General features: G+C 39.0%; 1 protein-coding gene across 3 annotated transcripts in view; it reads left to right on the top strand.

The window, feature by feature from the left end:
• Nucleotides 1-20,281, top strand: part of Mtr (5-methyltetrahydrofolate-homocysteine methyltransferase) — an 85,453-nt gene that overhangs the window by 42,860 nt on the left and 22,312 nt on the right. For all 3 annotated transcript variants that reach the window (XM_077803064.1, XM_026412464.2, XM_026412465.2), the window contains 9 exons: nt 5,396-5,575; nt 7,369-7,485; nt 7,770-7,910; nt 9,315-9,404; nt 10,490-10,642; nt 11,496-11,603; nt 12,674-12,774; nt 16,933-17,000; nt 17,581-17,701. In XM_077803064.1, coding sequence (XP_077659190.1) covers nt 5,396-5,575; nt 7,369-7,485; nt 7,770-7,910; nt 9,315-9,404; nt 10,490-10,642; nt 11,496-11,603; nt 12,674-12,774; nt 16,933-17,000; nt 17,581-17,701 — 1,079 coding nt within the window. The remainder of the gene's footprint in view (nt 1-5,395; nt 5,576-7,368; nt 7,486-7,769; nt 7,911-9,314; nt 9,405-10,489; nt 10,643-11,495; nt 11,604-12,673; nt 12,775-16,932; nt 17,001-17,580; nt 17,702-20,281) is intronic.

Below are 20,281 nucleotides of genomic sequence, written 5' to 3'. Positions count from 1 at the left end.
CATTTTTGAAGAATTCTTATGATTTCACCACTGATGAAGGTCCTACCACCTCAGCACTAGCCCCATCCCCACCATACACTAAAGTCTACACTGATAAAATATTTAAATGTAAAAAGTTCTAAAGAATATATAGGAAAATTCTAACTAGTGTTGCAGAAAATATCATTAACTCAAAAGGCCAGAAAGGAAAAATATTTACATAAAAATATAAAACTTCATTATATGGCAAAGACATGGTACTATTTGTGACATGAGTAATAGTATGGGCTGATGTCACTAATGTGCAAAGAATTTCTATAGATCAGATACCAAAATTAGGTTGACTTGGAAGTTCATAGACTGGACAAAAAAAATAAGCAATTTATAGAAAAAGGAGTACAAATAGCCAGTAAGATACTGATACAAATAGCCTGTGAGAAGATACTGTTTTTTAAAAAGCAATCATGTTCATTTTCTTCAACAAACAGAAACAAAAGGATTGATAAATGATAGCTCTCATAAAACATCCCTGCCATGGAATCAGGGTGGGACATATGGGAAGCTTCAAATACGACTATGGTTTCACTGGTGATCATTACATTGTTATGTTTTATACCTCACATAATTTTCATAAGCAAGATATCTTGGTATCTGTTCAGTAACTAAAGAAATTGAAAAATCCATCCCTTTCAATTAATCCTGTTTTGGAAATCTTGTAGGTTCAGTATGTAAGGCTATGTGTTCACAGTCATTTTAGCATTATGATAGCCAAAAATTGAGAAAACTCTAAATAGCCATTACTAGGCAAATGCTTAAATTTTGAAGCATTTAAAAAGAATGAGTTGATGGAACCATGGGCGGGGGTTGGGGGAGGGAGATGATCCCAATTTTATTTAATAAATAGTGTGAACAGAAAATAAACAACCTGATGATAGCTTAGAGGTAGGCATAGTCTCATATGGGAATACATTAGCAGTTAATAAATGGTGTAGTTTTTTATTTCTGCCTTTAAAAAATTTTTGTAGTAAAATCATTTTTAACAGAAGTGTTGTTAACTCTTCTTATACAAAAGATGGAATTTTTTTTTTTTTTTTTTTTTTTTTGGTACTGGGGAGGCAGTGGGCACTCAACCACTGAGCGACATCCCCAGCCCTATTTTGTATTTTATTTAGAGACAGGGTCTCACTGAGTTGCTTAGCGCCTCTTGAAGTTGCTGAGGCTGGTGGTCTCCTAAGGCCCCTCTGTGGAGGAAATGTTTGAAAACCCAGATAAAATGAGGGAGAATTCCAGGAGGCCATGGGGAATGAATAGAAGAGGTTCTGGTAAATGGAAAAGTAGATATAAACAAGATTGCCTCTGCCATTCGGCATCTCATTCCCCAACTTGACAGAATGTGGACATCTTCCCATTTTAGTAAATATGGATTATAATTCCATGGTTGCATTATATTTCAGTATATGCCTTAATTAGTCTATTGAACTAATTTTTTAGTAGTGTGAACAATGGCCAGTGAATATCCTAATTTATGCAGCACTTTCACTTGTAGAGAATGATTTTCTTGGGATCAGTTCATAGAAGTGAGCCAAAGGGTGTGTATACATTTAATATTTTGAGCGCACTTCATTAGATTGTTTGAAAAATTGTATCCATAGTGGTTGCACCAATTTGCAGTCCCACCAGCAATGTATGAGTGTACCTTTTTTTCCATATCCTCGCCAACATTTACTGATGCCTGTATTCTTGATGATTGCCATTCTGACAGGAGTGAGATGAAATCTTAGAGTAGTTTTGATTTGCATCTCTCTAATTGCTAGAGATGTTGAACACTTTTTCATATATTTGTTGATTGATTGTATTTCTTCTTCTGTGAAGTGTCTGTTCAGGTAAGGACTATATTGATTGGATTGGTTTTTTTTTTGATGTTAAGTTTTTTGAGTTCTTTATCCAAGAGATTAATGCTTTTGGGGAGGATGCTTTATCAGAGGTGCATTTGGTAAAGATTTTGTTCTAAAGAAGCATTTTAAGGCTTCCCTTTGGCATTTCCAAATTGTCAGCAATTTGTTCCCTCGTGCTTTGTGACCATTAGCAAGTAAAATAAGAGTTACTTGAACATAAGCACTATGATCCTGCTGTAGTAGGTCTTGTAATCCACCTAGCTACATAGGGCCAAGGAACAGGTAATGTGTACTGCAAGTATATGCTGACAGATAAGATTCATGTCCTAGGGTGAGTGGAGCAGGACAGTTATAGGTTGGTTCAAGATTTCATCAACCTACTCAGGGTGGAATTCGATTTTAAAACTTAAGATCTGGGCTATGCATCTTCAACAAATGGAGCTGGGAGAACTAGAAATCCATATGCAACAAAATGAAATTGAATCCCTTTCTCTCACCATGCACAAAAGTCAACTCAAAATGGATCAAGGAGCTAGGAATCAGACCAGAGACTCTGCGTCTAATAGAAGATAAAGTTGGTCCTAATCTTCATCACGTGGGGGCGGCCCCAAATTTCTTAATAAGACACCTATAGCACAAGAGTTAAAACCAAGAATCAACAAATGGGATGAATTCAAACTAAAAAGTTTTTTCTCAGCAAGAGAAATAATATGTGAGGTGAACAGGGAGCCTACATCCTGGGAACAAATTTTTACCCCTCAAACATCAGATAGAGCTGTAATCTCTAGAGTATACAAAGAACTAAAAAAGTTAAACAACAAAAAAGCAAATAACCCTGTCAACAAATGGGCCAAGGACTTGAACAGAAACTTCTCAGAAGAGGATATACAATCAATCAACAAATACATGAAAAAATGCTCACCATCTCTAGCAATCAGAGAAATGCAAATTAAAACTACTGTAAGAGACCATCTCACTCCAGTAAGAATGGCAGCCATTATGAAGTCAAACAACAACAAGTGCTGGAGAGGATGGGGGCGGGGGAGGTACACTTATACATTGCTGGTGGGACTGCAAATTGGTGCAGCCAATTTGGAAAACAGTTTGGAGATTCCTTGGAAAGCTGGGAATGGAACCACCATTTGACCCAGCTATTCCCCTTCTCGGACTATACCCAAAAGACCTAAAAACAGCACACTACAGGGACACAGCCACATCAATGTTTATAGCAGCACAATTCACAATAGCTAGACTGTGGAACCAACCTAGATGCCCTTCAATAGATGAATGGATTTAAAAAATGTGGCAATTATACACAATGGAATATTACTCAGCACTAAAAAATAACAAGATCATGGCATTTGCAGGGAAATGGATGGCATTAGAGCAGATTATGCTAAGTGGAGTTAGCCAATCCCTAATAAACAAATGCCGAATGTCTTCTCTGATATAAGGGGGGTGACTCAAAATGGGATAGGGAGGAAGAGCATGAGAAGAAGTCTACCACTAAATAGGGAAGAGAGATGGGAGGGAAAAAGAGGGAGAAGGAGAATTGCATGGAAGATGGAAGGAGAACCTCATTGTTATACAGAATACATATATGATGTTGTAATGAGAAAAAGAAAAAAGTGTGTCATATTAGATTGGATAGAGAGAAAGGATGGGAGAGGAGAAGAGGAGTAGGGAGGATAGGAAGGGCAGCAGAATAGAATAAGTAATATGATTGATGTATGTACATTCCATGTATGTATTATATGTCAAAATACATTCTGCTGTCATGTATGACTTAAAAAAAATAAAAATAAATTGTATGGTTAAAAAAATTAAAAAAAAAAAAGATCTGGGCTATGGCTTTGGCTCAGTGGTAGTGCGCTTGCCTAGCATGCATGAGGCACTGGGTTCGATCCTTAGCACCACATAAAACCAAAATAAAGGCATTCTGTCCATCTGTTTAAAAGAAAAAAGAAAAGAATTGTTTGTTTCTGGAGTTTTCCATTTAATATTTTGGACCATAGTGGACCACAGGTAACTGAAATAGTGGAGAGTGAAACTGCGGGTAAGGTAGATTCCTATATATATATATATTTTTTTTTTTCCCCCCAGAGAATGTTTCATTTTTCATGTAGCCAGAAATTCAAGATGTAAATTGGTGAGTGTGCTGAGTGTTGAAGTTGCAAGTTTGACCCAAAGACAGCTTCTATGACAAAAGTTCAGACATATATTTCCCTCGTATATTCATTCAACAAATGATATTGAGTGCATCCTCTGACAGGTGCTGCTCTGGGTACTGGGGATACAGTAAGACTGACATTCTAGCTGTCAGGAGACAGGTTGGGAATTTAATAATAAGTATTAACCAAAAATAACAAAGAAGTTGCCAAATTAGTACAGATTCTGAAAAGACCTGCTCTGAAGAAGGAGAAGGAGGGAGGAATGGTGGGGGCTACTTTATGGAGGGTGATTAAAGCAACTTCTGAAAGGGGCCTTTGGCCAGATTCCTGAGAGATGTTGAGGCACAAAACCATGTCTGGGGTATCTGGAGCAGTGGCAGCAGTTCATGCCAGGGCTCAGGAGCATAGGGTTGGAGGGGTTAGGCCTATGGGAGGAGCAGGGTGAGTGAGTGGAGTGGAGGAGGGGCATGATGAGCCTTGGCTGGAGGCAGAGCCTGATGGTAAGGGGAAGGGAAGTTGGTAAGGGGAAGGGAAGCCGTGGGGAGTGAGCCTTGCTGGAGTCCTAGGGACTTCTGTGATTCATATCTGTAAGCCGTGGCACATGCTAACAAGTCAGTGCTGTACTGGAGGATGGGGAATAAACATGAGTCCTCAGATCAGCATATATTGTTAGGGTGGAAAATTCAGGAAAGCGATGGCAGTGCTTCTGGGATGAAAGGACTTGCAGGAAGGTCAGGAGAAGGAGGGACACTTATTTTTAGTCTGTCTTTTAGTAGTGTTTGCATTTTTATCACGTGTATTTTTAAGAAGCCTCTTTATTAAATATGCCATTTATATGCATATAAAATTTGATTTTTGCCGAAAAAATCTTACCTGTAATGTTGATAAAAATACAAAGGGAGCCAGGCACAGTGGTGCATTCCTTCATTCTGAGCCACCCTGGAGATTGAGGGAAGAGAACACTAAGTTCAAGTTCAGCTGGGACAACTTAAAAAGACCCATTTCTTTTTTTTTTTTTAATTTTTATTTATTTTTTTAGTCATACATGACAGTAGAATGCATTTTGATATATAATACATACATGGAATGTACATACATCAATCATATTGAAAAAGACCCATTTCAAATTAAAAAAAATATATATATGTGTGTGTGTGTGTGTATTTTTTCCAAACAGATTCCTCCTCTGAAATATAAAATAATTTGGTAAATATTTAGAGGCTGCTTGGCATTTGTATTTCTGTGAAATCCATGTGTTGACACTTGAGTGCTTTCAACAAGTGAAATGTACTGTTTTCATATAACACTTTGTTTTTATTTTTTATATTTCATATATTTTCCTTTCCCCAGGCGACAGAAACAGATGTCAAAATCAGTATATGCACCCGAGCCTACCATTTACTTGTGAAAAAACTGGGCTTTAATCCAAATGACATCATCTTTGACCCCAACATCCTCACCATTGGTACTGGAATGGAAGAACATAACTTGTATGCTATAAATTTTATCCATGCAACTAAAGTCATTAAAGTAAGTAAGGGTCATTTTCTCTTTTCTATCCAAGACATCTCAAATTTATCACAGGGGTCTAGTGAATGGTTAGCGTTATCACATATTTTTGGATGGGGATGTTGACATTCTCATTGTGTAGTAAATTTTCAAGTTAGAGACTTTAAAATTTTTTGTGATGCTGTTTAAATTATGAAGTGGGACACACTTCATAGTGTCACAGTGTAACACACTTAAGCTTGTGTGTCTCTCCTTTTCTGGGTATACCTCATTCTGAATTTCATGTCATAGTCATCATCCTGATTTAACCATATTATTTAGGGTTATTTTTTTCCTAAACTTTGTTTTGATGGCACGGGGGAGTGAATCCAGAGTATTCTACTACTGACCTACATTTTCAGCCCCTTTTATTCTTTCATTTTGATACAGGGTATTGCTAAGTTACTGAGATTAGCTTCAAACCAGTGATCCTTTGCCTTGGCCTCTTGTTTTGCTGGGATCACAGGTGTGTGCCACTGTGTTCGGATGGTGGTTTTGCTTTTTAAGATGGCCCTAAGGCTTATGTTGGCTTGGCTAGCATTCATGAATGGAGGAAAGCTGTGATGTGCCCAGCATTGATGGGCTGATGAAAAGGTTGTGACCAGGTATTTCTCTTGGAGCAGGGCGTCAGTATTCCCTATTTCAGAGTTTACAGTGACTTTATAGGACAGAACTATGAGAACCAACTGAATATCTAAACAATATAGTTTAATTTTGCCTGTTTTTTTAGCTTGAAGGGAATCATAAGATATTTATGACTTTTTTCTTTATTCATACTCATTTTAAAGATTCATGGAGGGGCTGGGGTTTTGGTTCAGTGGTAGAGTGCTTGCCTAGCACTGGATTCGATCCTTAGCACCACATAAAAATAAATCAATAAAATAAAGTTATTGTATCCATTTACAACTAAAAAAAAAAGAAAAAGAAAAAGTTTCATCTGCATTGCTGTAACTGTCATTTGTTCATTCTTTGAATGTATAATATTCCATTGTATCATTACGCCATAATTAACCATTCTACCATAGAGGGAAAACTGATTTGTTTCCAGCTTCTGGGCCTCATGAACAATGCTGCTGTGAACATTCTTCTATACATATCTTGGGCACACATGCCCAAGTTTCTTTAGCATATACTCCAGAAGCCCAGTGGTTGGGTCATAATACTAGATAATAGCAAGCTGTCTTCTTCAGTGCTTGAGCCAGTTTGTCCTTGAGCCAACAGTAAATCAGAGATCCTGTTGTTGCACATGCCTGATGATGCTTGATATTATCATAGGTGCAGCAGGAACCTCAGTTGCCTTTTGTCCTTTTATAATTGGTCAAGTTTATAATGAACAACAGCGTTTGTTCATTTAGTTATAAATACCTTCAGGTAGTTTGTGCTTTCAATGAATGGGGAACTGTGTGTGTGTGTGTGTGTGTTTGCTTGCACACTAACATGCTCTCCCTCTACCACTTTCTTCTCTATCATTTATCCAGCAAGGATTTTATGGAATACTCATTATATATTATACCCTATCAGGGTCATTACTGAAGTACACAGAGATAAAGTAGAATTTTATATTTTCCCTTAGGGAGACTAAAGTCTAGTGAGGGACACTGATGAAGCTGTGCCTTTACAGCACCATCATACAGCAAACTTGGGTCTGTGTCTGATTACAGAAAGTTCTGTGTTACTTTGGACTTGTTTATTTTCCACTCATATAAAGCTTAAGAACTGTGATTGGTGTTTTGAGCAAAATGGACACTGTTTTCACATTTTAAAATTTTTGCCAGGAAACTTTACCAGGAGTCAGAATAAGTGGAGGTCTTTCCAATTTGTCCTTCTCCTTCCGAGGAATGGACGCCATCCGAGAAGCAATGCATGGGGTTTTCCTTTACCACGCAATCAAGGTATGATTGAAGGCCTGTTTGCCCTTGAAACCAGCTTTCACTTAGGGCAAGGTTTGTCCACTGTGGCCCTCAGACTAACTGGCCTGTGATCAGTTTCTGTAAAGGAGGTTTGTTTAGGGTACCCCCAAAATGCAGCATTCACCTGTATTTTATCTAAGGCTGCTTTGGGGCACCAATGCAGAGTCAATTAGTTGTGACTGAGACTATGGCCTAAAATGTTTTCTTTCTGGTTCCTAGTTTAGGGCATCACTGGAAATCCTCACTTTTCTTTTTATTGCCCTTAGTTTGGTATGGATATGGGGATAGTGAATGCAGGAAACCTCCCAGTATATGATGATATCCACAAGGAACTTCTTCAGCTCTGTGAAGACCTCATCTGGAATAAAGACCCTGAAGCCACTGAGAAGCTCTTACATTATGCCCAGGTAGAGAGAAAAGTGTCTAACATGGCTTTTTCCTTTCTTTGAATTTATTACTCACAATTATTGGACCTTCATTGTAGAATAGAAGCACATACCTAATCATGTCTTCGGATCAACGAACATTCTAGAGAAGGTATTGTGGTTAGGGTAAGGAAAGAGAAATGGACCATTCCTACTCTGCTTCAGCATTCTGAACCTAAATTTCTTTTTTTGGTACTGGGGACTCAACTACTGAGCCACATCCCCATATTAATATTTTTTATTTTGAGACAGGGTCTGGCTAAGTTGTGTAGGGCTTTGCTAAACTGCTGAGGCTGGCTTTGAACTCCTGATCCTCCTACCTCAGCCTCCCGTGATGCTAGGATTACAGGTGTGCACTGGAACTTAAATTTCTATGTATTTGTTTTGAAGTGTGAAATATATTTTTCTTGTAGCAAGTGACATATATTACTTCTAGAAAATTTACAAAATACAGGTAAGCAAAAGGAGAGAATAAAATCACTCATATTCCCACCACCCAAAGTATTTGGAATAGACTGCTTTGTCTTAACCCAGCAATTCCATCCCTTAGGCAGGAATTGTCTGGTTGTGTGGCTGGTAGAACATGTATCAGTGAAGGGAATATGAACTTTAGAAGGACTTTTTCTTTTTTTAATTATTCTTTAGATTTTTCTACATGAAAGACTCCTATTGTTGTTATTCCAGTTACCACTCTGGTCCTATATCTTGGTTTTCTCCCCAGATCTTTCTTTCTTTTATTTGTACTGGTAACTTGATGTCTTCATGTTTGTTTTTATTGGCCTTTCCTGTTATCAGCACTCAGGCTAGGCCCCTTCTGAATTTCCCTTAAAAACACTACTTTTAATATGACGCTGCAGCTCCAGAACTGTGACGAGTATCTCCTGTCCCACCACACAGTTGCCCTGGAGGTTAAGTCCAACTCCACAGCATGAATTTCTGGCCCTCTGTGATTTGCCTCTACTATCCTTCACAAGCATTGCTCCAGCAACATCAGTTTTTGTTCAACATTAATGCATTCAGCTGATGTTCACTGAGACCTGCAGAAAATGTACAGAGGTGATCTTAATCCATTGTGGTAGGTGCTGTGGTAGGGGAGGCACAGGGTGCTATGAGGATGTTGAGGTGGCATTGACCCCAAAGGTGGAGGTGGTTAAGGAAGCTTGCCACAGGAATGAGAGTTCAGGTGAAAATTGAAAAAGAAGGAAGAGCTGCTTGTGCATCTCACCAGACCTGGTACTGTGGTTGGTCAGTGTCATAATTCATGCTGGGCACTCTGCTGCGAGCTGGGAATGTAAAAGAGTAAGACAGTTTATTAGTTGCTGCCAAATGGTTCAAATAAGTGACTTCCTGCATCTATTTCTTCGTTCAAATTTCAATTCATTTCAGACTCATGGCAAAGGAGGGAAGAAGGTCATTCAGACCGATGAGTGGAGGAACAGTCCCATTGAACAACGGCTAGAGTATGCTCTTGTGAAGGTGAGTTCGGGAACCTGCACTGGCCAGCTGATAGCTTGTCACTGCTGTCTGATGCCATTGTGGGAGGGTTGTTTGTGATAGCAGCTGGAGCAAGAGAGGCCATGGACTCCTGGTTGCTGATTCTCAACCTGGGTGGCCCTCCTGCCCTGCATTATATGATAGCACATTTGGCACTGTCTAAAGGTATGTGTGGTTGTCAAGGTGGGGGTGGGAGATGTCACTGGAATCCCAGTGACCAGGGATGTTGCTCAACGTCCTGTGGTATACACCACAGCCCTCCACAACAAAGACTATTCCAGCCCAAGGTCAGTAGTACTGAGGTTGAGAACCCTACCCTGACCAGGTTGCTTTTAGTCTGTCAGCAAGTCAGTACTGGTTCTTCTCTGGATGTTTGGGATTTTGGTGAGATAAATAATCTTTTGGCTTCAGTTTTCCCATTTGTGAGTCTGGAGAATTTCAGAGTTCTTTTTTGGAGGGAGTGGCATCTAAAATTCAACTCTTGCCTTTTGTGATTCACATATTTCAGTTTGTGGAACTAGTTCAGCCACATCCAAGATCTGTGAGTTGGGGACCCTGGAGGAGGGCTTGTTCAAGCCTAGATTGGGGAGCCTCCTCTTTTTGAACTTCACCTGAGAACCCCACTCACCCTCATTCATCTTCCAGCCAAGTAGTGAGAAAACACTGATTTGGCAGAGATATTATTAAAGTATAACCTGTTAAAATACAAGAATACAAACATCTGAGTTAGAAATCTACTTATTAGTCCACCTTCTCATTAATAGCACACTTTTTGTGAGTATTACTTTATATCAAGAAAGCCAGCTAAGCACTTAACATGGGTTTTAAATTTAATTTAATAAATCTCAAAATGTATGAATAAGATATTGTGGCCCTCTTAGGAAACTAAAGCTTAATAAATGGCTTGAGTGGGTGCTGGGAGCCAGGATCTGAACTTACACAGTCTGATTTCAGGACTCTCATTCTTAAGCATATCTATGAATCATTTTCTGTTGGTTATTTGGACTTAAGCCATTTTTTTCCCTTTATTCTTCCCACAACCTTTTTTTTTTTTTTTTTTTTTGAAGGGCATTGAAAAATATATTATCCAGGATACTGAGGAAGCCAGGTTAAATCAGGAAAAATATCCCCGACCTCTGAATATAATCGAAGGACCCCTGATGAATGGCATGAAAGTTGTTGGTGATCTTTTTGGAGCTGGAAAAATGTTTCTACCTCAGGTTGGCAAAAATAGGGAGACATGTTCACAGTTGAATCTCTTCCTTGTCTTAGTGAGTAGTGAGTTTGGTTACTCTGTTCAAGTTTTGATTTGGACCAGTCCTTGCCCAGATGTGTTTTGAAGTTGTGTGGGGAAACCCGTCTTTAGAGTGGTGTGGAAGCTAGAAATCATCTGGAAATTGCTAGCTTCGTAATTTTTGTTCTGATTTTCTGTACCACCTTTTACTCTCAGAAGTAAAGTAAGACTCAAGATAGATTTGATTTGACCAGCAAGTGTTCATCTTAAATAATACATACTTTGAAAAAATATTACTGTTTTAAATAGTTACATTAAATGATAGATTTCAAGTAAGAACACCACTCTTTATTTTGAATTGCAGCAGCTGCTAGCCCATGAATTAACAAACACTTGCTAAGCATCTAGGTTAGGGGCCTGAGGCAATGAAGGATGGAAGGGGACTTGTCTTTTCTGAGGCTCAATTTTAAGGGAGTGTGGAGAAGAGAAGGCTGAGAATGAGCACATGGTGGGGGGACTTTAACCCTGAAAGATAAGCGACAGAGGCCTTCTAGCCAGAGAAAAACTAACAGGCAGAAGTTCAAGAAGATGGAAGTTTCAATGTTTGGTTTCTAGCCTTGTTTTCCTTCTGCTCTGCCTCCTTCACTGGCCTTTCCCTCAGGGAGCTTATTTTTCACTCTGCTCACTGTCAGAAGCAGAGTCCAGTATAGCTAGCCCGAAGTTAAAAGTGTGTGTTCTGAGCTTGTGCTGGGGTTTCACAGGTGCCATCAGAAGCCATGTGGTTGTCAATGGCTGTGGTTGCAGTAGTCAGTCAGATAACCAGCTCTGCTTTTTCCCAGGTTATAAAGTCAGCTCGGGTCATGAAGAAGGCTGTTGGCCACCTTATCCCCTTTATGGAAAAAGAAAGAGAAGAAAACAGAGTGCTTAATTGCACAGTAGAAGAAGAGGCAAGTTGTTTTTTTTTTCAGGCCTGTGGGCCCTTTATGGAGCGGGCCTGGGAGACTCCTGTTTGGGTGGGGTAGGGGACTAGGCATCAGGCTGGCTTGCTGTTTATCACTAAAGATAAAGTAGAGAAATGATCCAACATCTGTCCCTCCTTTTACCAAGCTTCAGGATAACTTAGGGTTTTCCTTTGAATGTAGCTTTATGAATTTTTTAATACAGATGTAATTTTTCAATCAAGACAATCCTTCGTTAACTGATATTTACTTTGTACCAAGTTTTGTGCTGATACTGCAGCTACGAAGACCTGCTCTTGTTTTTTAGGTAATGGGCTAATGATTGGTTTTGGTTGATTTTTTTGAACAAACAAATATTCTCTCTCTACTAATAGTGTCCTTGATACCACTACTGAATTCAGTTTAATTTTTGCTGATTGTATCACCAGAATAAATCATTAAGCCTTTTAAATTTGCTTGGTTCCCAGTGAAGCTCAGGCAGCTTTGGCTCTTGGGATTCTTAATTCTTCAATTGATCCAGCCCAGACAGACATGGTGTTTATAAAAACGCCATTGCCTTGCTCACTGTTCCTTGTTTTTTCCCTTGGAGGGTAGGCGATGTGCTGGCAGCGTACATAACAACCATGTGGAAGAAGCAAAAAGTTACCCCTAATACCCTCTGCACTGGGCCAGTGTGGTGATTTTCAGATTCTGGCAGTGGGCATTGCAGTGAACATCTCCTCTTTTCTACCCCCTCCTCTAAATGTTGACAGTAAACATTTATCAGACAGTTTTGGGGTGAAGGATATGGTCTTTAGCTGTGGGATTGTTCTGTTTAAACTTGAGAGGTTGCAGTGCACAATCTTGGTTGAAGCCCTTGTGGTTACTCTGCAGATGGGCTCATTTGAACTGCTCGAGCTTACAGCGCTCTGCTTGCCTAGTGCAGTATTTGGGTCTGAGGCTCATCTTTGAGGTAATTGTATTAATCCCTTTCTGGGTTGGCACCTACCTAGCTCTCGAGAACTACGTGGTCTGCTCTGAGGAACTCCAGTCATGCTCACTGTGTTGCTTGCTTTCAGGACCCTTATCAAGGCACCATTGTGCTAGCCACTGTGAAAGGTGATGTGCACGACATAGGAAAGAACATAGTTGGAGTGGTCCTTGGCTGCAATAATTTCAGGTAAGCTTAGACCTCACCTTTTCATCCCTTTGCTATTCAAGAAGGGAAATGTTTCAACAGGTTAATTATTGAGGGAGGAAGGTAATGAGTAATAGTAGATGTTAGAGGTTATTTTTTCATTTATTTATTTTTTGTCTACTCTGTTTTCAAATTGTCCACAGTGAAGACAGTTTTTCAAATGCAATAAGTTAGTAATTATCTATTATGCATTCAGTGAGGACAAAAAGAATAGGAAAAGCTATTTGGGCAGGTGGACGTAGCCAAGAGGCTTCTTGTGAATGGGCATCATAACATAGACCCCGAGGGCCAGAACATGGGGCTCCCCATGGCAGTCAGCATTTTCCCTTTTTCCTCTCAATAAGCTGAGAGCAGAGATTGTATGAGACCTGATTGAATGGAGTTTTATAGGGTGGTTTTGTCTGTGTAAATGCTCATCATTAATTATTTAGATGCTTTTAATTTGTTATATTTTGAAAGGGAGATTTGCAAGAATTCGTTTTGTTTTTTTAACGAACTAGAAATGGTCACAGATTCTGCTAAGGGCAGGTGGGAAACAGTGGGGAAGGTGAAGACTGGTGCAGGTACTTCCTTCTGTTGGTGGAATGTGTGAATTGCAGGGGGGAGTGACAGCAAGTGTCAGGTGCCTTTGAAGAGGGCAAATGCAGATTTTTTTTACTTTTTTATTTTTAATAAACACATAATAATTGTACATAAATATGAAATATGATGTGCTGTTTCAATTCATGTAAGCAATGTGCTGCATGTATGCAGTGTGCGACCTGTGTACGGTGGGCAGCGATCAAATCAGGGTGATTAGTATTTCTGTCTCCTTATCATTTCTGTATGCTTAGAACCTCTCAGCTCCTTTTCTTGTTCTTTGTAAAATATATAGTAGGTTATTGTAAACTATAGTCACCCTCCTGTGCTGTAGAGCAGGAAATTATTCCTCCCAGCTGTGTTTTGGTACCTGTTATCCAGCTTCCTCCTCTCCTTCCTCCCCTGCTCTTCTTAGTCTCTACCAATAGCTATTCTACTCTCTTATACTTGTGACATCAAGTTTTTAAGCTACACATATGAGAGAGAACATCTTTGTATATCTGGCTTATTTCCCTTAATATAATGTCCTCCAATTTCATCTATTTTGCCACGAATGACAGGATTTCGTTCATTTTTTATGACTGAATGATATTCCCTTATAAATTTCATTATATAAATATTATTTTATAAATATATATTACATAAATTATATAAATATAAATAGTATTCTATTATACATATATTCATCCATCAGTGGGCACCTGTGTTGATTCTGTATCTTGCTATGTAGGTTTATTTTTGTGATTTTTTTTTGTCCGATAACATTTATTTTCTAAATTCTGTATGTTCTTAAGTAGTTATGGATGACATTGCTAAAGCATTTAGAATAGCTTCAATATTTTTTTGAATTAGAAGCTCAAATTAAATGCTTACAGCCATGTTATGAGCACTCACAAAGAAGGTTAGATTATAAAATCAACATTTTTCATGACTTCTTTCATTTTTATTCTCTTCAGTCTCCCAAGTGGCAGAATGCAATAATGTGCATAGGATGAGCTACAGACTGGGGTGCGGCTCTGAGCCAGAGGAGAACCCTGGGAGAGTCAAGAAAGACAAGGTGTTGGGGTGGGAGTGGGAGGTTGTGGTAGAGGCGAGGGAATGAACGGTGATTGGTGAGATGCTCCTGACAGAAGAGCGAGCAGTGACAGCAAGGTAGCACTGGCATCATGCTGGTGGGTTTTAATTGGATTTTAAAAACACATGCAATGTTGAAAAACTCAGCTTTGAAGTGCAGGCCTTTTTGTCTGGACTTAGAGGCAGTGTACTCTTTTGCCTAGTTTTATATGCAGGATTCTGCGCTTCTCATTGTATAACAATATATCTGGTTATGAGACTTTCTTCACTATATTAAAAAAGAAATGTGCTACTGCTGGCTATCTGCGGCCTCCAGGTTGTCCATTATTCATGCCCCTGGCATTTGCTACCAGGTTAGAACTAACAAAGCTGAATATAGTTAATTCTTGATTTGAAACTGTCAAAGTTTCTACTGAGGGTTCCATGTGTGCTAACTTATTTAAAGAAAAGAAAAAAGGATTAAAAAAAAATACTATGAGAACAAGCTGAAAATCCAACAGTACAAGAGGGCACACAGTGAGAAGCAGGCCTCCTTCCTACCCAGTGTCCAACACCCATGTTGCCAGCTGGTGACGTATCATGTAAAAGTTCATACTTACACTTTTAAAAATGTGAACCTTTTACTATTGAATTTTAAGAATTGTTGATATAATTAAATAAGTGAAAATAATGTAATTTTTAAATGTTTTTAATAATATAATAAAATTAAATGATAAAAAAGACTAACATTGTAGATGTTCTCATGTAAAATAGGATGTTAGTAACTGCGGCATTTCCTAGGGCAGACGCTCCTCCTGCTGGATTCTAGGAGGCACTCCTGTGGAAATCAAACCTTCTGGCCCTGTTCTGTCCCCTCAGCATACTTCCAGCATTCTCTGTCCAGTGCCTGTCCCCCACTCAGGTGTGCCCACCCTTTGAGTTTTGCACACCTTCTCGGCCACCCTGAGAAGAAGAAGGAGGCCTGCTTTCTGAGTCCACCTCTCTTCTTTGTCTTAAGTCTCTAGCTTTTCCTGTGACAGCTCTGTGTGCAGGGACTGGCCTCTTCTCTATCCCCCTCCCCACTGGCTCTCCTGTTCAACAGCTGTTTGCTGGGGAACTTCCCAGCATTTTTTATTGGCTTAAATGAATTAGATAATGAGTTTTGCTAATTTAGATCCTAACTCTTCCAGCTCTCCTGCTAATTAGTTGTGTGACTGACTGGACAACTTGCTTAACTTACCAGATCCTTTTCCATAGTAGGGGTTTCATCATAGAGGTTCTGTGAGGGTTAAATTAAATTACTTTGCAAAGGTCTTAGCATAGTGGAAACAACCCAGATGTCTGTCAGCAGATGAGTGGGTAAACAAAATGTGCATGAGTCAGCTTTCTGCTCTTATAACAAATTTTGGCTCACAGGTTTGGAGGTGTCAGTCCATTATTGGTTGATATGGTTGCTTTTGGGCCTATACTGAAGCAGACCATCATGATAGGAAGTGGATGTTGGACCAAAGCCATTCATCTCATGGACAGAAGGCAAAAAACAAAAAAAGAGAAAGAGAAAGGGGCTAGCATCCAACTACCCCTTTAAGGTGTGCTCTGAAGACCAGAAGACCTCTCATTAATCCCCACCTCCTGAAGTTTCTACCACTTCCCCATAGCATGGACCTTTAACATATGGGCCTTTGGGGAACATCCTGGACCCAAACCATAGCCTGTGGCATGTCTATACAATGAAATAGTATTCAGCCTAAAAGAGAATGAAATTGTGATACACATGAAATGTGGATGAACCTTGAAGACATAGTGCTGAGTGAAATAAGCCAAACACAGTGGGACAAATAGTGTGTGGTTCCACTTATAGGAAATACCCAGATTAGATAAATTCGTAGAGACAGGAAGCAGAGTAGAGGCTGCCAGGGAGGGTAAGGGGAGGAAGAGGGAGTCATTGCTTAATGGTTACAGTGTTTTTATGTAGGCTGATGAAATGCTTTTGGAAAAATAGTGGTAATAGTTGAACAACACTGTAACTGTAATTAATCCTCCTGAATTGTGCACTTACCAATTCCAGTGGAAAGTTACATATGTCTTACCAGGGTTAAAAAATAATATGCCAGAAACTGTTGAATTTGTTAATTTTTATTTTTATTTGTGGTTAAGCTAGGGTCTTGTATGTTACCTAGGCTGGTCTCAAACTTGTGACCTCAACTGATCCTCCTGTCCCAGCCTCCTGAGCAGCTGGGTCTACCTTGCCCAGCTGAATTGTATGCCTTAATGGACAAATTCCATGAAATGGGAATTATATTTCAGGAAAGCTTGTGTAAAAAAGGCTTAGCATAGTGCTTTAGCATAGTTGTGGTGGTGAATTGTCAGTGCTTAGTGAACATTTCAGTGTGATTCCATTTTATATTAGAACAGTGTTAATGTCTAAAATGAAAATGCTCATGCAGCTTTGTCTCTAATGGGTTGTTACTGTCCCCCCCCCCCTCACATTTTACTTCTGTGCCTCAGAGTGATTGATTTAGGAGTCATGACTCCCTGCGATAAGATACTGAAAGCTGCTCTTGACCACAAAGCAGGTACTGTGCAACTGTCCTTTGGGGATTACTCTCAGTGTCACGTCCCCCAGAGTCTGTATGTCAGTGTAGTAAAGCTCACTCCACGTGGGGGTCTAAGGGACATGCAAACTGTCAAGTCCAGCTTCTGCAAAGGGCTGCTGGGATGCCCATCTGCACTGGGAGTTGATAGAGGTGTGAGAACAACCGGGCAGCTGCGTCTGATTTCTGGAGATGAAATGGAGACCAGCTTCTTAAAAGCGAACACTTGGATTTTATTTTATTTTTTTCTGCATATAGTTGTTTTTATAAAATACTGTGTTGTTTGAGTCTGAAAAATCACAAAGTAAATAAAATCTTCTGTTGTATGGTTTCCTAAAACTGTGGCAAATACTTCAAGTTATAAATCTTATTTGCTACCAAAAGCAGATAATACATTAAAATCCCCCAGACAGAAAAGGTGTCTTAGAATTAGAAACTGGCAGTTCATGTTAGGTCTTGTGGTCTGTATTATAAAGTTTTAAAAATAGGTCTTAATACTTTTCCTTTTTTTCTCTTATCCTCCTCATTGTCCTTTTTTTCCCTTTCTTTTTAAAAATCATAGACATAATTGGCCTGTCAGGACTCATCACTCCTTCCCTAGATGAAATGATTTTTGTTGCCAAGGAAATGGAGAGGTTAGCTATAAAGATTCCATTGTTGATTGGAGGAGCAACCACTTCTAGGTAAGTCTTAATAATGAGCTTTTTATGCCTTGAGTTTTGTTAAATATGTGTTCATAAACAGTGTTAAAACCTGTTTTTTTCCCCCAGAAGCATGTACATTGATTCCTTATTACATAAACTTTCTGGTCTTTACTTTGTTGAGAGCCTGAACAATTTCAGAACACATTATGCATAGGAAACTTTGTGATTTCCTACCCCTTGTTTTTTTGGGGGTTCCTTTGGCTTACAATTATCTTTTCCTTGAAATCAAATTGGATGCCCAAGCTGTGTTTTTTTGGCATAAAGTTGAACTGTTAAAGAGAGACAGTTTTTACAATTATTGAAGAAACTCTAATCTTCTAGTGGTTTAGAGTCAGAAAATCCTTCTAGCTAGAAAGAACCAAAGGGACACTTTGGAGAGTTATCTATGAAAGGAGAACTTTTAGGATAAAAGATGTAAAGAGGAAAAGTTTACATTTGGTTGCATGGTCTTTATTTTTGGGGGGTCTTGATTGTGTGATTTATTCAGAGATGTGTTAATTTTGGATACGAGACTTCTTTGCAACATTCATTATGTTGCACAACTGTTTACATCAAACTGTAGCATTAAACTTGACATATGCACTTTGTTTTTCTGGTACAAAAATACAATTGTGGGCTGTCATAAGTATTCAAGAAATCCTTAGAAAGAGCAAGAAATGTATTTCAAGGAATTGGCACATGTGACTGTGGAAGTTGATAGGTCTGAAGTCTCCAGGCTGAAGACCCAGGCAAGAGTTGATGTTGTAGGTTTGAGTCTGAAGACAGACAAGGCAGAATTTCTTTGTGGAGAAGGGGCAGAAAGTAGAGAGGGTCCTTCGTTCTTTCTATGAAAGCCTTCTACTGAATCAATGAGATCCATGCACGTTATGAATGGTAACTTGCTTAACTTAGGATCTACTGAGTAAAATGTTAATCATATCTAAAAAATACATCCATAGCAACATTTAGACTGTGGTCTGAGTGGAGACTGGATACTATGGCCTTCCAAGTTTACACATAAAATTAACCATCATACCATGTATAATATGAGTGGATCATTTTTATGGGTAGCCACAGTGTCTTTTGTTCAATTAAGGACTCTTTGTTTTTGAAAGGTTCTATAGTTTGACAGTCATTGTTCACATTAGAAAACTGGGTTTGTTTTGCCACAGATGATGTATCTGCTAGACGTAAGTGGCAGAATTATTGTCAAAGAATATGACCAGCCATCACTAACTGGGGTTTTGATGAGCATGATCCTGTGTAATGAATGATAGCTGAGCACAAGAACAGTGAGGGGATCTCTGGACTGTGATGAGGATGGAAGACCTTTAAAAACCATGGTTATAAAATGGGATAAATACTTAAATGGGCAGATGTATTAAAGGACATTGCACTTATATTGATATGACAATGACTTCAAAATTAAAATCTCTTTATAAAAAATTCTTAGAAGCTTAATATCAGGAATTTGCTACTTGTATGGATTAGAACTTGATCAATAGTCTGTTTTATTATGAAAGTCAACAGATTAAAGAAAAAATCTTCAGAACAACAGGACTGGCCTCTTGGGATTCATCATTGATGGCAAAATTAGAATCATCGGTGGCTCTTAACAGTTATATCCTGATGCACAAATGGTGACATGGGAAATCATTCACTATCTATTCTAATTGTCTGCCAATATTTGAAGGTAGAAAGCTGGATATCATGACCTCACAAGGTTTCTTCCAACTTTCCAGTGCCTTGTTTCTCCATGAACACTCTCTTTTCTGGTTTTCTTCTCTTCCATGTTCTTTGCAGTCTCTGGAACTTTATTTGGAAAATAAAAGTCTGGGAAACATTCCTTTTCTCCATTGTGGGCCTGGAGCAACCTTTGAAAAGAAGGTTCTCATGTAGCATCCTTGAGCTTCCATGGAAAATTCCCAGTTCATCTTCCCTTCTGAATAGTGACTGTGGATCAGGTCACAGACCTGGAGTCTGGCTTCACTGATCTCTCCTGTTTGAATAAGCACTTCTACTGAAATGTAACAATCACACAGAATGTATGCAATTCATACAGGTGTGTGACTTGATGAGTGTTTGCAAAAGTGAATCCATCTATGTAACCACCTCCAAATCAAGAAGTAGAATGTCATTGGTACCTAACAGCCTCACTGGGTCACATATCCTGGCATTTTTTGCAACTCTGCTGCTTTGTATCCCTGTAGGTTGGTTTTGCCTGCATTTTGACTTTATATAAAATGGAACAGTACTGTGTATGAAGGCCCAACATTGTTGTTAAAATAATTTTAGAGTTTTTTTTAGTTATATATGGATACAGTATCTTTATTTTGTTCATTTATTTTTATGTGGTGCTGAGGATTGAACCCAGTGCCTCATCTGTGTGAGGCAAGTGCTCTGCCACTGAGCCACAACCCCAACCCAGTTTTAGAGGTTTTTTTGCCCCCATTTCATTGTATAATGTACTATAATTCAGACATCCATGCCTCTGTTAGTAGAAGTTTAGGTTTTTCCAGTTTGGAGTTCTCACAAACAATGCTGCTGTAACATTTTTGCAACTGAGTTTTAGTATATCTT

This window comes from Urocitellus parryii, chromosome 9 (assembly GCF_045843805.1).
Source record: "Urocitellus parryii isolate mUroPar1 chromosome 9, mUroPar1.hap1, whole genome shotgun sequence".
In the NCBI taxonomy this organism is placed as follows: Eukaryota; Metazoa; Chordata; class Mammalia; order Rodentia; family Sciuridae; genus Urocitellus; species Urocitellus parryii.
The sequence above is the reverse complement of the archived record's forward strand: the minus strand, read 5'-3'. Positions and strand labels throughout refer to the sequence as shown.